The following is a 14,116-nucleotide window of genomic DNA, read 5'->3' as shown; positions in this document are numbered from 1 at the left end:
GACGCGTGACATCAACTGTATCTTGTCTTTTTACTGGATTTCCACCAGTTATGTTGAGGACTGCCCCATCACACCCAATCTTCACAGACCTGTGCAAGCATTATAGAGCCTTAATACTGCACAGTCTCAAGGAAATTAGCTTGGAAACCATCAGCAGCAGAAAAAAAACAAGCTCTCAGGAGAAGAGGAAACTCCTACAATCCTCTTCCATCATGCTGCATCACAATGCCTGCCACAAGTGCTAACATGATTATGTCCCAGTGGAAATGGTTGACCCTGAGAAGAAATTCCTGTCAATGTAAGTATTTGTTAACCCTTATACTGAAACTGAGAGAAATAGACTCATTATACGAACCATTTGCAAGACGCCCCCTGTTGACTGTTGCCAAAGAAAGGTTTAGAGGATATTATCTAATTTTCCCCAAATATTTTAAGATAATACTGTATCGCATTTTGCTTAAGTTAAGTGCAACTGGCAAAACTATGTTTTACTTTTTTTTTTTTCAAAATAAATAAGTCCAAACAAAGACAAAACTATCTAAATTCCCTATGACATGAAAAGGCCTCTAAGACTTAGTAAATGTAGTGGGTGGTGCGTCTTCAAGATGTCAGCCAATCACTGATCTGTTTTGGAAACACTTCAACACCACCTATACTAAGCCTTCCATTTGAGCAGGAGGACATCAACAGTGCGAGGAAAAAAAGTAGCTGTAGCACAATGATCGCAAAACTGGTTGCAATGATTGTTCTCAGTGTGGCACGTAAGTATGCTTGTTTCTAAAAAGAATGACATTATTAGAAAATAATTTAGAGGATGTCAGAATTAAACATTTCCAGGTAGATCTACTAAGGTCTTTACTGTTTTTATTTCTTTTCTACAGCTCTTATTCATACTCTTGAGGCTTCCCACCAGATCTCCTTAACTCTGGTAGATGTCGGTGATAATGTTACATTTGACTGCAATATTTCTGATAAAGACTTTAAATTTGTTTACTGGTACAAACAGTCTCTTGGATATATGGTTGAATCAGTGGCTAGTGTAGTTGTTGGTCAACCAAAACTAAGTGAAAAATTTAAAGGCTCTCGCTTTGCATTGAGAGCGGAGGACTCTCGTTATACTCTCACAATCTCTGATGTCAGGAAAGAGGATGAAGCAACATATTTATGCCAAACTGGAACAACACATTCACAGGAGTTCATCTATGCCACATTCTTAGCTGTGACAGGTGAGATGTTGTTTTTTGGCTGTTAACTTCACTGACACATAATGACTCATACTGACAGTTTGGCATCTGTGTTATTTTACATGTTTTTCTTAACCAAGCAGATCATAAACATCAGAAGTCTCTCTACTTGGAACAACATCCAGATACTGAATTAGTTCAGCAGGAAGAGACTGTAATTCTACAGTGTTCACTTCTCTCCAAAAACAAAGGAAAAGTCAGTTGCCGAACTAAACCCAGTGTGTTCTGGTTCAGAGCTGAATCACAACAATTCCATCCAGGCATCATTTACACTCAGAGGAACATCAGCGGTGAAGATTTGGAAAGAAGCTGTTCCTACAGTTTATATGTCCGAGACTCATCTGATGCTGAAATTTACTACAGCGCTGTGGTCACATGTGGATCCATCCTGTTTGATGAAAGAACCAATGTGAAGGAAGGTATGTGTTAATAAATATTATTTATCATGTACATAGACATTTATTTGGTTTAAAAGCTAAATTACTGTGATATACTGGTGACCTGCCCAAGGTGTACCCAGCCTTTTGCCTAATGGCCGCTGCAAAGACACACCAGCCCCCCTGAACTGATAAGCGAGTTTAGAGAGTTGATTCATAGAAACCTAACTATGGGTAGATGAGACTGTAATACAAAGGAATTTGGGCATGTTGGCAGAAAAAGTAAGTGCTAATATGTCATACATGTAACATTCTTTTGAAATACTTATCCACACCTGTACAATCAAGTAAACAGACAGATTTTTCAAGTCAGTAGGAACCCTGGATTTATATATTAGTTAGATGATCAACTGACATGTATAAATATCAAAGAAAAAATATTTTGAGTTTTCTAGCTAAATTAAACACACAATTGTGATAATTATTTTGACATATATTTACACTAAAGTGTTTAATTAAAAAGGGCTGCCTTTTATATTTTCTAATTATAATAACAGTGTTATTATGCAATCATATGTTTATCTAAGATCCCTGCAATATATTCCTGTGTCAGGAAGTTATGTTTTATGGTGCAAGCTGAGAGTACTTGTCCTACCCACCTGTATGGTAATTTGTTGTTAAAATGTCACTCAATGCAATTTCAGTTAAAAAACTAAACTGTGCTTTCTCTGAAATTTCTTTTCAGATATAGGACAAGAAGTTAATGGCCTTGTCATTGCACTTGGTGGACTGCTGACCTGCTGTGTTATTGTTGTCATCCTGCTAATTTGCTACATTAAACTGCAAAAAAAATATGAACAAAGCAAAGGTGGGTTTTATACAAATATAAACTGTACACATAGCTTTAAGATTATCCATGGATTCGATTTATGTTAGAAAAAATAATCCAAATCTCTGCTTTGTGGCATACAAATGTTACGTGTGTAACCATCCCCTCAATGAAACATGGTTGTGGCAGTATCATGCTGTGGAAGTATTGATATCACCTCAGTGGTGAGGTGGAAGCCTGTCAGAGTTGATGGGGAAAATGGAGTTATATTTAAAATTTCTGATGAATTGAACTGGAAGAAAGCTTGTTAGAGCATAGCCTTGTTATTAATAGGCTTACTCAAAGTCCATACCTAAACTCAAATTTTGAAGAACTTGAAAATTAATGTTCAAATATGCTATATATCTATCTTGGCCTTTTTTTTTTTTTTTTTTTTACAAACAATGGGAACGCCTTGAAGGCTTAGAGAGCTTTGCATGCCCTCTAAGTATTGACTTAGAGGGCATGCATGAAAATGTATGTCCCACTTTTATTTTAAAAAGATTTAAGAACTGAATTATTTTATTTTTGTTTCACAATCACAATAACATGGCACTTGAATTAGTTTCATCCTGTGTTAATTTTTTTGTAGCAGATATGCAACATAGCACTGACAATTTACCAGAGATTTATGTCCACATTAACTTAGAACAGGTGTGGGGGAGGTCATTAGTACAGCAAATTCGTTATGTTCAAGAAACAAACTTGAGATGATCTGAGTTTTGTGACATAGTGCATTTTCCTGCTGAAAGTAGCCAACAGAGGATGAGTGAACTGTAGTCATAAAATAATGACTAAGGCAGCAACCCTACTCAGGTGAACTGTGAATTGTAAATAATAATGAACGGGTACAAAGAGGCCAAAAGTTAGACAAGAAAGTATCTCTTACACCATTACACCACTGCCAGCAGCCTGCATCATCAGAGTAGAATGGATCTGTTTATCAGCTCACTGGGTAGTCTATCTGCTTTAAGGTTCAATGTGTTGTGTTTTCAGTGATAGTTTATACATATCTTGGTTGTGCCGACTGGTTATCTGAGCACCTGTTGCTTTTCGATGATCTCAGTCGGGCATTTCTCCTCTGACCTCTGATATCAAAAAGGCATTTGTATTCACGCAACTACAGATCAGTGGAAATTTAATTTTTTTAGACCTCTCTCTGTGAACCACATAGATAGTTGTGTGTACAATTCTCAGTAAATCTGCAGTTTCTGAAGTACTCAGACCACACCGTCTGATACCCCCTGTACTGACATGCTCAAAGTGTCTTAAATCTCCCTTCTTTGAACTTACACAAATAGTCTTTACCCTAGTTTGAGGCCTAGGCTATAGGCACTGGGTTGCTGCCATGTTACTGGCTGATTTGTTCATTATGTTAACATGATATGCAGCAGAGGCCGGTGAGTGTATGTGCTACTTTATGCTGGCGTGACATAAAATCCTAATGACAGGCAAATAATTTAGCAAAGCACTGTATATCTCCTTCCCCAGTTTAACATACTTTTGGTCATGATAGTTCAATGTCAGTGAGCTTTTGTAGTTATTTTACCTAACCCCCTAACTAGTGGTCAGAGCATTGAGCTTGTGTCCCTGAGGTTATGGGTTCAACTTCCACACACTGCCACTCTGGGTCCATGAGCAAGACCTTTAACCCAAGATTGCTCCCCGGACGCCGTACAGTGGTAGCCCACTGCTCCCCAAGGAGATGGGTTAAATGCAGAGTACAAATTTCATTTGAATGTATGTTGCAATGACAATAAAGATAATGATATATCTACATAAAAATACTACTAATAATTGAACATCATTGATCTCACAACGGAGAAATTCACATCTGCATTTTAACCCATCCCCTTCAAAAAAAATAACATCATAAATACAGAAAATATATGGAAACAGGTAATTGAATTTGTTTTTTTTGAAAGGTCAAATTGGTGGTTGCAGTCTAGAAGAGGATGACAAACCAGCAGCTGTTCAGTCTAGAAACTGGGTAAATGTATATCTGAGAACTGTTATACTACATCTCCTGTAAATGTGGGGAAAAAAATCTTCTAAAATCTTCTTTCTTTTACAGGACGATGAGGCAAATTATGCATCAGTGCAAACCAGGACTAGGAGGGCTAATGAGAAGAGAGAGCTGCCGCAAGAATGTGTTTATTCTGATGTCAGATCACATGATCACCAAAATCACCTTTCTTCATTCTAAGTATCACATCACTTTAATGTCTTGGTGAGAAAATGTTCACAAGATAAATGTCACAGACAAATCATGATTGTATGAATAGGTTCAAAAGTTTTTTGTGTAACACAAGGGATTTAAACTTTTGCTGCAGTTGGATGTTTTTAATTAAACACACATTTTAATTTTCCTATTACCATTGCTGCTTCTGTATTTTGTAACTTTAATTAAAACAATAGCTGTTCTACATTCTATTAGATCACACTAAGTAATGTATTTGAACAAAAATCAACAGAAAGGTACAAAATTGTAAATTATGCTGACAAGTTGTTAACGAATAAAAATAGAATAAATCATTGCAACTGATGTGTGGCCTAAAAGTTAATTTTAAACAAACTTCCTTCTTGAAAATGGATTAAAGAAATAAAAAAAAAAACAATCATTTGAAGGAGTAGTTGTTTTTTTTCTTTTCTATTGAAAATACTGATCTGCACAACTACTTCTACTACTACTACTACTACTTTCCAGCTCTTTTTATTTTATCAAACATATTGTCAGATGTTTTAGCACCTGAACAGTGTAAGTGTATTTAAATGAGTCAGGTGATCATTTTGTGGTGGGGTTCAAGATGAAATGGCAACCATAGAGAAAAAGAAAAAAAAACTGAAACAACAGAGAAGAGTTTATTAAATATGTAAATCAGAGGTAAAAGCACAAGTATCGAAGAGAAGAAAAACACTGCCGTAAGCAGGAAGCCGATGGGATGCTGCGCGCTGCATGGGTGTGGGAGGTGTGAGCACCTCCTCTGCACTCTGAGATCTGGAGAGCGGGGCAAGATCCAGCACCTGGGTGGGGTAGGTAGCCACTGTCCCCTAGGTTTTAAGAGAATGCATTGCTCAGAGTCTAAAGCAGCATATCGGCCAGTCATCATCATTGGCCAGGAAATATTTGATCCCTGAAACCATATTGCCCTCCTATTTCTCCCGTTTACAAGGTCTTCTAATGCATACACACTAGTCTATTTGACTGTTTCCAGCTAAATACATCCGTTTACACGTCTCATTCACACCTTGTCACAATTTATCTGTTGATCTGTGGTACACGTCACCCTGATGATTGTCGGGGAGAGGCAAGTGATGGTATTTCCAATTCCCCTGAGTGCCTTTAAAACTATTCTAAATAGGTCCTTGATTGAACAGTGTAAGTGTTATTCTTGAGTTGAACTGTAAATTGTTTCATTTGTGTGTAGATGTTTTTATATCAAGTGTTTCTGGTCCCTCTTGGCTAGGTAAAATAAATAAATAAAATGGAAATGGTAAAAAACCCTCATAAAGTGTTGTGTGGACTTTTATTTAAGATTCAAGTTGGCTTATGTATTGTTTTTTTATTTGAAATATCCTATGTATAATTATCTGTCACCAGTGTAAGCATCAACAACACAAGGGTTTTGAATGCTGATACAGTCAATCTGATTATATGATTAAAGTTTGAAATGGTGTAAAAAAAATTCACTTCTTAAAAAAACCAGTTGTGGCGCATCGGTAAATGTTTTGAAAACAGGGAAACTTGAATAAATTGGAATTAACACTCAGACACCAAATTTATAAGCTAATCTCAGCTGTGGCTCTTTTAAATCTTCAGCCTACACTCTCAGCAGCCTGCATTTTCTTTTAGGGGCCCCATTTCAGGCCACATTTAAGACAGAACAGTTGAGAAGAAGGAGTTTTTTAGAAGAATTACAATGTTTACCTTTACTACTAGCATGAAAAAAGGGCACAACTAGGTCTGAGGTTAACTTTTCACCAGGAGAAGAACCCTTAAGATATAGCAACAATTGAACTGTTTGGAGCAAAGCACTTAAGCACGTGTGTATTAAAAGGGCATAGGCCTAAAACTAGCCTATAACGCAACTATTGAAAACTATTTTTCAATAGTTGCGTTCTAAGCTAGAGATATTTGGAAAAGAAGAATGGACTAAAATTGCAAAACTGGTAGAGTCATACCCTAACCTCTGTAGTTTTAAAACATTGTTGTATTAAAACTGATGTTAAACAGGTGTGAAGTAATTTGCAAGTAGCTGTATTTTACGTTATTTAAACTTTTTTTAATTTGACTTAAACTTTTTGCCCATGTATAAAACCAAAGAGCAAATGTATTGTGTATTATTGTCATAATTTAGTTTTTTTGTTTGTTTTGTTTGGACTTTTCTGGAATCTACTCTGCGACTCCTCAGTAACCAGTTATCATCCTATCAGCTCAGTCTCCTTCCAGCCACCACTCTGCCCTTGATCAGATCCACCTGTGGCACTGATTGGAGTCAACTCTGCTCACCAGCCTGCTTATACCTGCCGCACTGATCCACTCCTTGCCAGATTGTCTTGTTTTGCTTCATATGTGCTGCCACGATGGCTCAACCAGTTTCCGTGTGGTCAGCCAGCAGGACTTTTCTGCTTTGTTTGTGTTCAGCCTCACTGATTTATGCTGCCTGTGACTATGTGCTGCACAATTATTGCCTCATAAGCTCCAGCTGCTTGCTCTGCCTGTTATGATGGTTCCTTGGTCAACATCGCCTGTTCTTATCAGCTCCCGCCTTCAGCTGTGGTTCAGCTCTGTCACTGCCTTCTACCCCTGGTCTAATCTGGTTCTGCATGCTGCCTTACTTGCCAATAACTCATGTTTTTCAATAAACTTTTAATAACATTAACTCTGTGTCTGGCTGATATTGCGTTCTCTGAACACTACACATAACAATTATATTTACATGGAGATTTTGTACCCTATATACAATTATGTAATGTATCATTAGAACGTTTTTTTTCAATCAAAATTCCATTTGACATTATAGAGCTTGGCGGCAATGAAAAATTATCAAGCTACAATATTAAATTTTATTAGAATAAAAAATGCTATTTAATTTTTTATTACATTTTGGGAACATTAAGGTGTAACTGTGCAGGTTTTGGTTACTGTAAGTCATGCATACAGTATAATCTCTGCAATTCTTGCAATAATTACATACATAAACACACACTTCCATTCTAATGTGTATTGCCTAGCATTATAAAAAAATATAAAAAGAAAAACAAAACAAGAAAACAGAACTGGCCACCTGTCAAGGGTGTACCGCCCCTCTCACCCATTGACAGCTGGAGATAGGCACCATCACCCCTCATGACTCCACAAGGGATAGATGTTTTAGATAATGGATGGATGGATGAAAACAGAGGTACAAAAAACTATTGTTTTAAATTAGCTTCGGATGCATGAACAACGTTTTACAAAGTCACAAAGTAACAATAGGTCAAAGCTTTATCTTTTTGTTTTGCAACACAACTCAAAAGCAATAAACAATATTTTAATGAAACGCATAAGAATTGTTAACTATACATTTTAACTGGGTGAAAATACTTATCAAATTAATGTATGTGTCAAATACAAGACTTTGCAATAGCTGAAGCATTTATTGTATTCAAAGCAAAAATAAGGTTTTAAAAGATCCTTAAGTTCCAGTGTTTCTGAGTTTAGTTTTTATCAAAGGCCCTGACCTCACTGTAGATGGTCTCTTCCTTTCTTCTTTCCTTAACCCTGCTCACTCGGTTGGCTTTTCTCTGCGTAAAAACTGCTGTAGAATATTCTAAAATGTCCTCATTTGTCTGTGGAAATAAAGGACAGGAGCAAATCTTAATAAATAGACATTTATTAAATGAACACTGTTGAGCTGAGATATATTTAACTCCATTTCTGAGTTTCTCACCTGCTGATTTTGCTGTTGTCCACAATGTGCTTCAGTATTTCTGTTTGGAAACTCAAAGCCTGTAAATACATATAAAATAGTTAAATATTTGTTTAATTTTGTTTAAATTGGTTACTTAATAGAAAACTTTATCAACCCAAGAGTCACCACTCATCCCGTTGCAAAACTTACAGTGCTTTTTCCTAATCCAACAGACAAGTAGGGCTGCAACAATCAACATCAAACCCACAGTGACACTTAACAGAAGGAAAAGAGTGTTATTCCTCTGTGTATCTGAAACATGAAAAACATCACAAGTTATTATAGAGGAATTAAAATCTGAAGTAATATTGTTACTGTAATGCAGAAACATAATGGAATCACCTTCAATCTCCACTTTTGTGCCATTTCCAAAAACTACCCTCCCACACGCAGCCAGAGCACAGAGATAAGTTCCAGCATCGGAGAAGCTGATGTTGTGTTTGACAAAATTGAAGACACAACTCTGCCCGGACTGAGTCTCTGGATTATGTTTACACTCACCATCAACCTCATTTTGAGCATAAATTAAGCTGACCGATTGCGCTGAAGAGACTCTGAACCAGAAAATCTTGCGCTCCTCTGGACATGAGTTATTTTCTGACTGGGACAGAACTGAACACTGCAGACCTACAGAGCCCCCTTTATGAATTGTTTCAGACAGAGAGTCTTGAGTAACTGCAATATCATGAGGTTCTGGTCCTGGAGAAGAAAAATAAACATTCAAGTGGTCATACAAACAAAAGATATTGGATTTAGGTCTTAAAAAAACAACTATTAGATTAATGTGTGTGCTTGATATTTTAACATAATCACATTAAAAACTCTAACGTTTTCCAAATTTTGTGATTTTATTTTAAAGTTTTACAATCTTTACCTTTTATCCTCAGAAATGTTGCATTCAAGAAAGAAACGTTGATATTTTGTGACTTTAAACAAAAATAAAATCCCATGTCACTCAGCCTTGTTTGTGCAATACGTAGAACAAAACTGCCAGGTTCTTGTTTTGTTGAAATGCGAGAATTTGTATTCAAAAGATCATAATTAAAGTTAAATGTTTTGCCCAAGATTTCAGGCATGTATCCAGGGACGAATCTTATCCAAAAGAGGTATCCAACGCCCTCAGTTGAATGCCGTTTGCAAGATAGAGTCAACTTTTCTCCAACAGCTACTGTTGTTGTCATCACAAAGTTCTCTGCATCTGCACATCCAGAAAACATACATATTCACAAAAATAGTGATTCATATCACAAATGCATTATTATACATATTTTACCATATTAAGAAAATAACATCTTTTCTGACATGTCAACATATACTTACAAACAACTGGGAGCATCAGCAGAATATAAAACAAGGTGCTCATTTTGAAGGCTTGTTTTTTCCAACTCACCAACACTGCAGTTAATTTCTCCGTCTCTATACGACAAACTCTTAATTCGGTAATATCAAATGGGAGGGAGCAACTTCTGAAAGATCTGATTGGCAGATTCAAACGTTGGGTGTTGGTCTTCACTACCCCAGTGGAAAGGAGGTAACCAAAACTTTCCATCTTAAACATGAGACAAGACCAGCAAATAACATTTAGTCAACAGGTGGTACTGGGTTATGGTACCGATATCAGGGTAATTTTTTTTTTCCACTAAGAACCATACAGAACTATTGATTTGGTTATTAAAAATAAATAAGTGCATAAAGAAATCATATTAAGTTGAGAAACATAACCAGAAATAAAGAGAGATCAAAACCAAACATTACAATAATACATATTGATATGACTTCAGGATTGCTAAATAACATTGGTGGGCTTGTTAATAATCTAAAAACCTGTTCATGTATTAATATACTTTATGGGGTTGTGAAAGTCTTAATAGTTGATATTTGTTTTGCATACTCTTTTGAATGATCCAGTGGCCTCGGAGGGACCTACGTTACAGTTTTCTGAAGGTGCAGCCAAGCAGTGTTCAGGTCTCTGGCAGTGGGAGGAAACCGTATCTACATCTGTACCTAAAAGCAGTGAATGCGCAGTTTTTCAGTTTCTATTTTCTGTGATTACAATTCAGATTTATTTTCTAAATTAATCAACATAGTAATCAGATCAATATTGGTATTTGTAAATCACTTTCTATTATCAATTTGTAACAAAACAATAGTTTGTAATTGTAACAATACCTGTTACAGATTTTCTAGCTACTATACAAAGTGATGCCACAAGCACATTTAAAAGAGCACAGCTAACATATCTATGCATTAAGCAATGTGTCACATTTTAAAAAAGCCGGAATGCTTGAAATTGATGTGGAATATTTTAAAAGCTTTTTGCACGAGCTAAATGTGGAGGAAAGCTGCATGCATATGCAAAGGTTTGCACATGGATCTATCAAATTCTCTCACCAGACTGAAGAAAAATATAAATCTAAAATCAGTCCTAGGGACCAACTAGCCTACTGATTAAGTTTGCCTTAGCCTACAATATGAAAAACATTATCAGTGCATTTAGGTTAAAAAAATCACCAAAGTTTTGCTATATTGATATTCACGTCCACACAGAGTACATGAAATACATACTGCCTGCGGAACGCTAGAGGTGATTTTGATGGAGGAGTGCATTTGGGCCTTTTTATTACATTCATGCAACTGCACCGTGTTTTACAACGCTCTGTAAACTGACTGCTGCCTGTCTGTATTTGAACTGAACATTTCAATTTTTGATAATGACTATTTGCACACTTTTTAACTTCTCAGGGAGTGTTTGTCTTGAACATTCATACAACTGCACATTATTTTAAAGTGATTGCTACCTGTCATTTCTGACTTGAACATTTAAATCTTATGTCATGATTTGGAGGTATTTGGTTATTGTTTTGGGTGTTTTTTGTAAAGATGGGTCCATTTTTACAATCGTTCTTGACATTATCAGATACTAAGTACTATTCCCACACTTTTTAGTTTCTCAGGAAGTGTTGTTGGTACATTCAACTTTTATAATTTTGTTTAATTTTTGAAATTGTAATGTTATGTGTGTTATGTTATGTGTGAATTCTGAGCATGTGTCTGACCAAAATATCATAATGATTAGGTAATGACAATAAAGACTCTTGATTCTTGATATGACTTATATTTTCTAACCATTGCACTAGTTAAAGTAGTGTCTAAAATATTGTTGCATTTTTTAAAGAGTGCTTTGCATGTAGAGGTCAAAGGGAACTCAAATAAATTAATTTAATGAAGACCTGTTTTGATTGCTCAATGTGGGCAAGACACAATTGGAAGGATCTTATAATTAAGGAAACATTTGCAACACATTTACATCACTTAGGGGTTTAACATACTTCGGAAGGTCTATGTAAGGGGTTGGCAACCTTTACGACTCAAAGAGCCATTTGGACCCATTTCACACAGTAAAGAAAACACTGGGAGCCACAAAACCCTTTTGAAATTTTAAATTAAATAACACTGCATATAACAGTTTTTTTTTTTTTTCCAACAGAATGGACCCGCACCAGAACCAATGCACTTCTGCGCTTGTTTTTTTCCACATGAAATACAAAACTTCTACTGTTGTTTTATGGAAATCATCAACTCTGTTAATGTCAGAGTTTTTATTTTGAATAAAGCTTGGTGCGAGTAAACGCACGTCATGGTTGGATTGTTTGATTTTCAGCCCATATAAACGGTGCATTCAGAATACTTTCTTTTCTTTTACATTACATTTTAATACATTTTAATCACATCCGTGAAATCTATGTAGACAAGATGCTTGGACCTGAGCTTTTGCAGTCTTTCCTGACAGCAGAGCAGACTAAGAGGTATGATTTATTAAGTACGGTTTAAGAAATGAGAGATTCTCAACATAATTGGTTCCAGATACATTAAAATTGCAAATCTTAAAATCCTGAGGAGTGCCTCAAAGCAGCATCTGGTTTGCTGCGGCCATGGCCAGGGACAAGGCCAAGCTGCAGCAGATCATCCACTGACCTCAGAACATGAATGGCTGCAACTTCCCATCTCCCCAGGAACTGTTCATCTCCAGGACCCAGAGACATGCAGCCTGGATTGCAGCTTTCCCCTCTCATCCTGGCAGACTTTTTTAGTCCCTCCCCACTACTTTCACTTTTCACACATTTTTATATGCTTAGTTTGTGTTTTTGCGGCATTTCTTTTTATGGTAACTGACAATAAAATGTTTCTGAATGTGATTCTGAATAGATCAACGCTGAAATTGTTGATCTAAATAAATGTTTTACATTTTTTGATCACTTAACATTAGCTGTGTTGGTGGCTGAAGTGGCAACACTGGAGACTGGATATTCCCTGGATTTAATGGCCATGTTTCAAATTCTGGAATGTTCAGAGGTTGGACCCAATAATTCAGTCAGACAACAGGAGTGCAAAACAATGATTTATCACAAACATACATATATTTTATTGGCATTTTATGTGAAAGACCAACACAATGTGGTATATAGAAAGAAAGAAAGAAAGAAAGAAAGAAAGAAAGAAAGAAAGAAAGAAAGAAAGAAAGAAAGAAAGAAAGAAAGAAAGATATACACATGATTTCATTTTTTATTACAAATAAAAAAACTGAAAAGGGCATTTTGCAAAAGTATTCAGTCCCTCTGAGTCAATACATTATGGAACCACATTTTTCTGTAATTACAGCAGCAAGTCTTTTAGGGTATGCGTATAACAGCTTTGCACATCTAGTGACTGAAGATGTTGCCCATTCTTATTTGCAAAACAGTTCAAGCTCAGTCAGATTAGATGGAGAGCATTTGTGAACTTGTGGACTTTGACTGGGCCATTCCAACACCTGAATATGTTTTGGTTTAAACCATTCAATTGTAACCCTAGCTTTATGTTTAGGGTCGTTGCCCTGCTAGTGTCAGGAATGTGGTTCAGGTCTGCCATGGTGTGTGGTTATTCTCACCTTTCTCCAGCAGGGTGCAACAGGTGGACACCGGCAGTAGGTGTTATCAATCCCCGCTAATCAAAAGGATGGGGCTGGAGACAGAAAGACATATCTTAGCATTAACCCACCTGAGCAGTACCTGATCTGATCTTTTCTCATTCAGAGTGATGTGCAGTGTTAGTTCTCAGCCAAAGAGTGTATTGTTTGCTGGCTAAAAACTTCAATTTTGGTCTTGTAAAGCACCTTCTTCCATATCTTTGATGTGCTTCCAACATGGCTTCTAGTAAACTGCATACTTCGTATGGTTTTATTTTAAAAACGGGTAAACCGTAAAATAAAACAAGATCCAGTTTGTGTACATATCTCTGTCTGGGTGCAGAAACAGATTTTACTTGATTAAGAGTCAATTAGATTTAAAAAGTCCTAGGCCATGGGCTTTTCAGGACAACACACATGGATATTAAAATATCCCACAGTAAGACCATCATCTTATTCTGGCATAATTTCAGCCAACAAGTCAGAAAAGTCACTCAATAAGTCTTTATTGTATCTGGGAAGCATGTAGACCACAGCACAGAGCACTGTGTGAGAGCGACCCAGCTCAAACACAGTCAGTTCAAAGCTACTGGGTGATGCTGATAAGGACAGTGGTTTACATTTATAGTGGTTTTTAAAAACAGCCGCTGGTGTGCTTAATCTGTCTGACATTCGTGGGGAGTTTAAGAAAACCGCAATCCTCTGATAAGAGCTCTGTGAAGGCACTG

General features: G+C 36.5%; 1 protein-coding gene across 2 annotated transcripts; it reads left to right on the top strand.

The window, feature by feature from the left end:
* The first annotated feature begins 687 nt into the window (after nucleotides 1-687).
* Nucleotides 688-4,762, top strand: LOC118557430. 2 transcript variants are annotated; one of them, XM_036127427.1, is made up of 6 exons: nucleotides 688-761; nucleotides 882-1,226; nucleotides 1,328-1,663; nucleotides 2,373-2,489; nucleotides 4,415-4,479; nucleotides 4,564-4,762. In XM_036127427.1, the coding sequence occupies exons 1-6, from the start codon at nucleotides 719-721 to the stop codon at nucleotides 4,693-4,695; spliced, it is 1,038 nt and encodes a 345-aa protein (XP_035983320.1). In that variant the 5' UTR covers nucleotides 688-718; the 3' UTR covers nucleotides 4,696-4,762. The 2 variants fall into 2 exon arrangements, with proteins under 2 accessions (XP_035983320.1, XP_035983319.1); XM_036127426.1 differs by having other exon boundaries at nucleotides 2,367-2,489.
* The last annotated feature ends 9,354 nt before the right edge of the window (nucleotides 4,763-14,116 follow it).

This window comes from Fundulus heteroclitus, chromosome 23, assembly GCF_011125445.2.
Source record: "Fundulus heteroclitus isolate FHET01 chromosome 23, MU-UCD_Fhet_4.1, whole genome shotgun sequence".
NCBI lineage: Eukaryota > Metazoa > Chordata > Actinopteri > Cyprinodontiformes > Fundulidae > Fundulus > Fundulus heteroclitus.
This window is presented reverse-complemented; position numbering and strand designations above follow the sequence as displayed.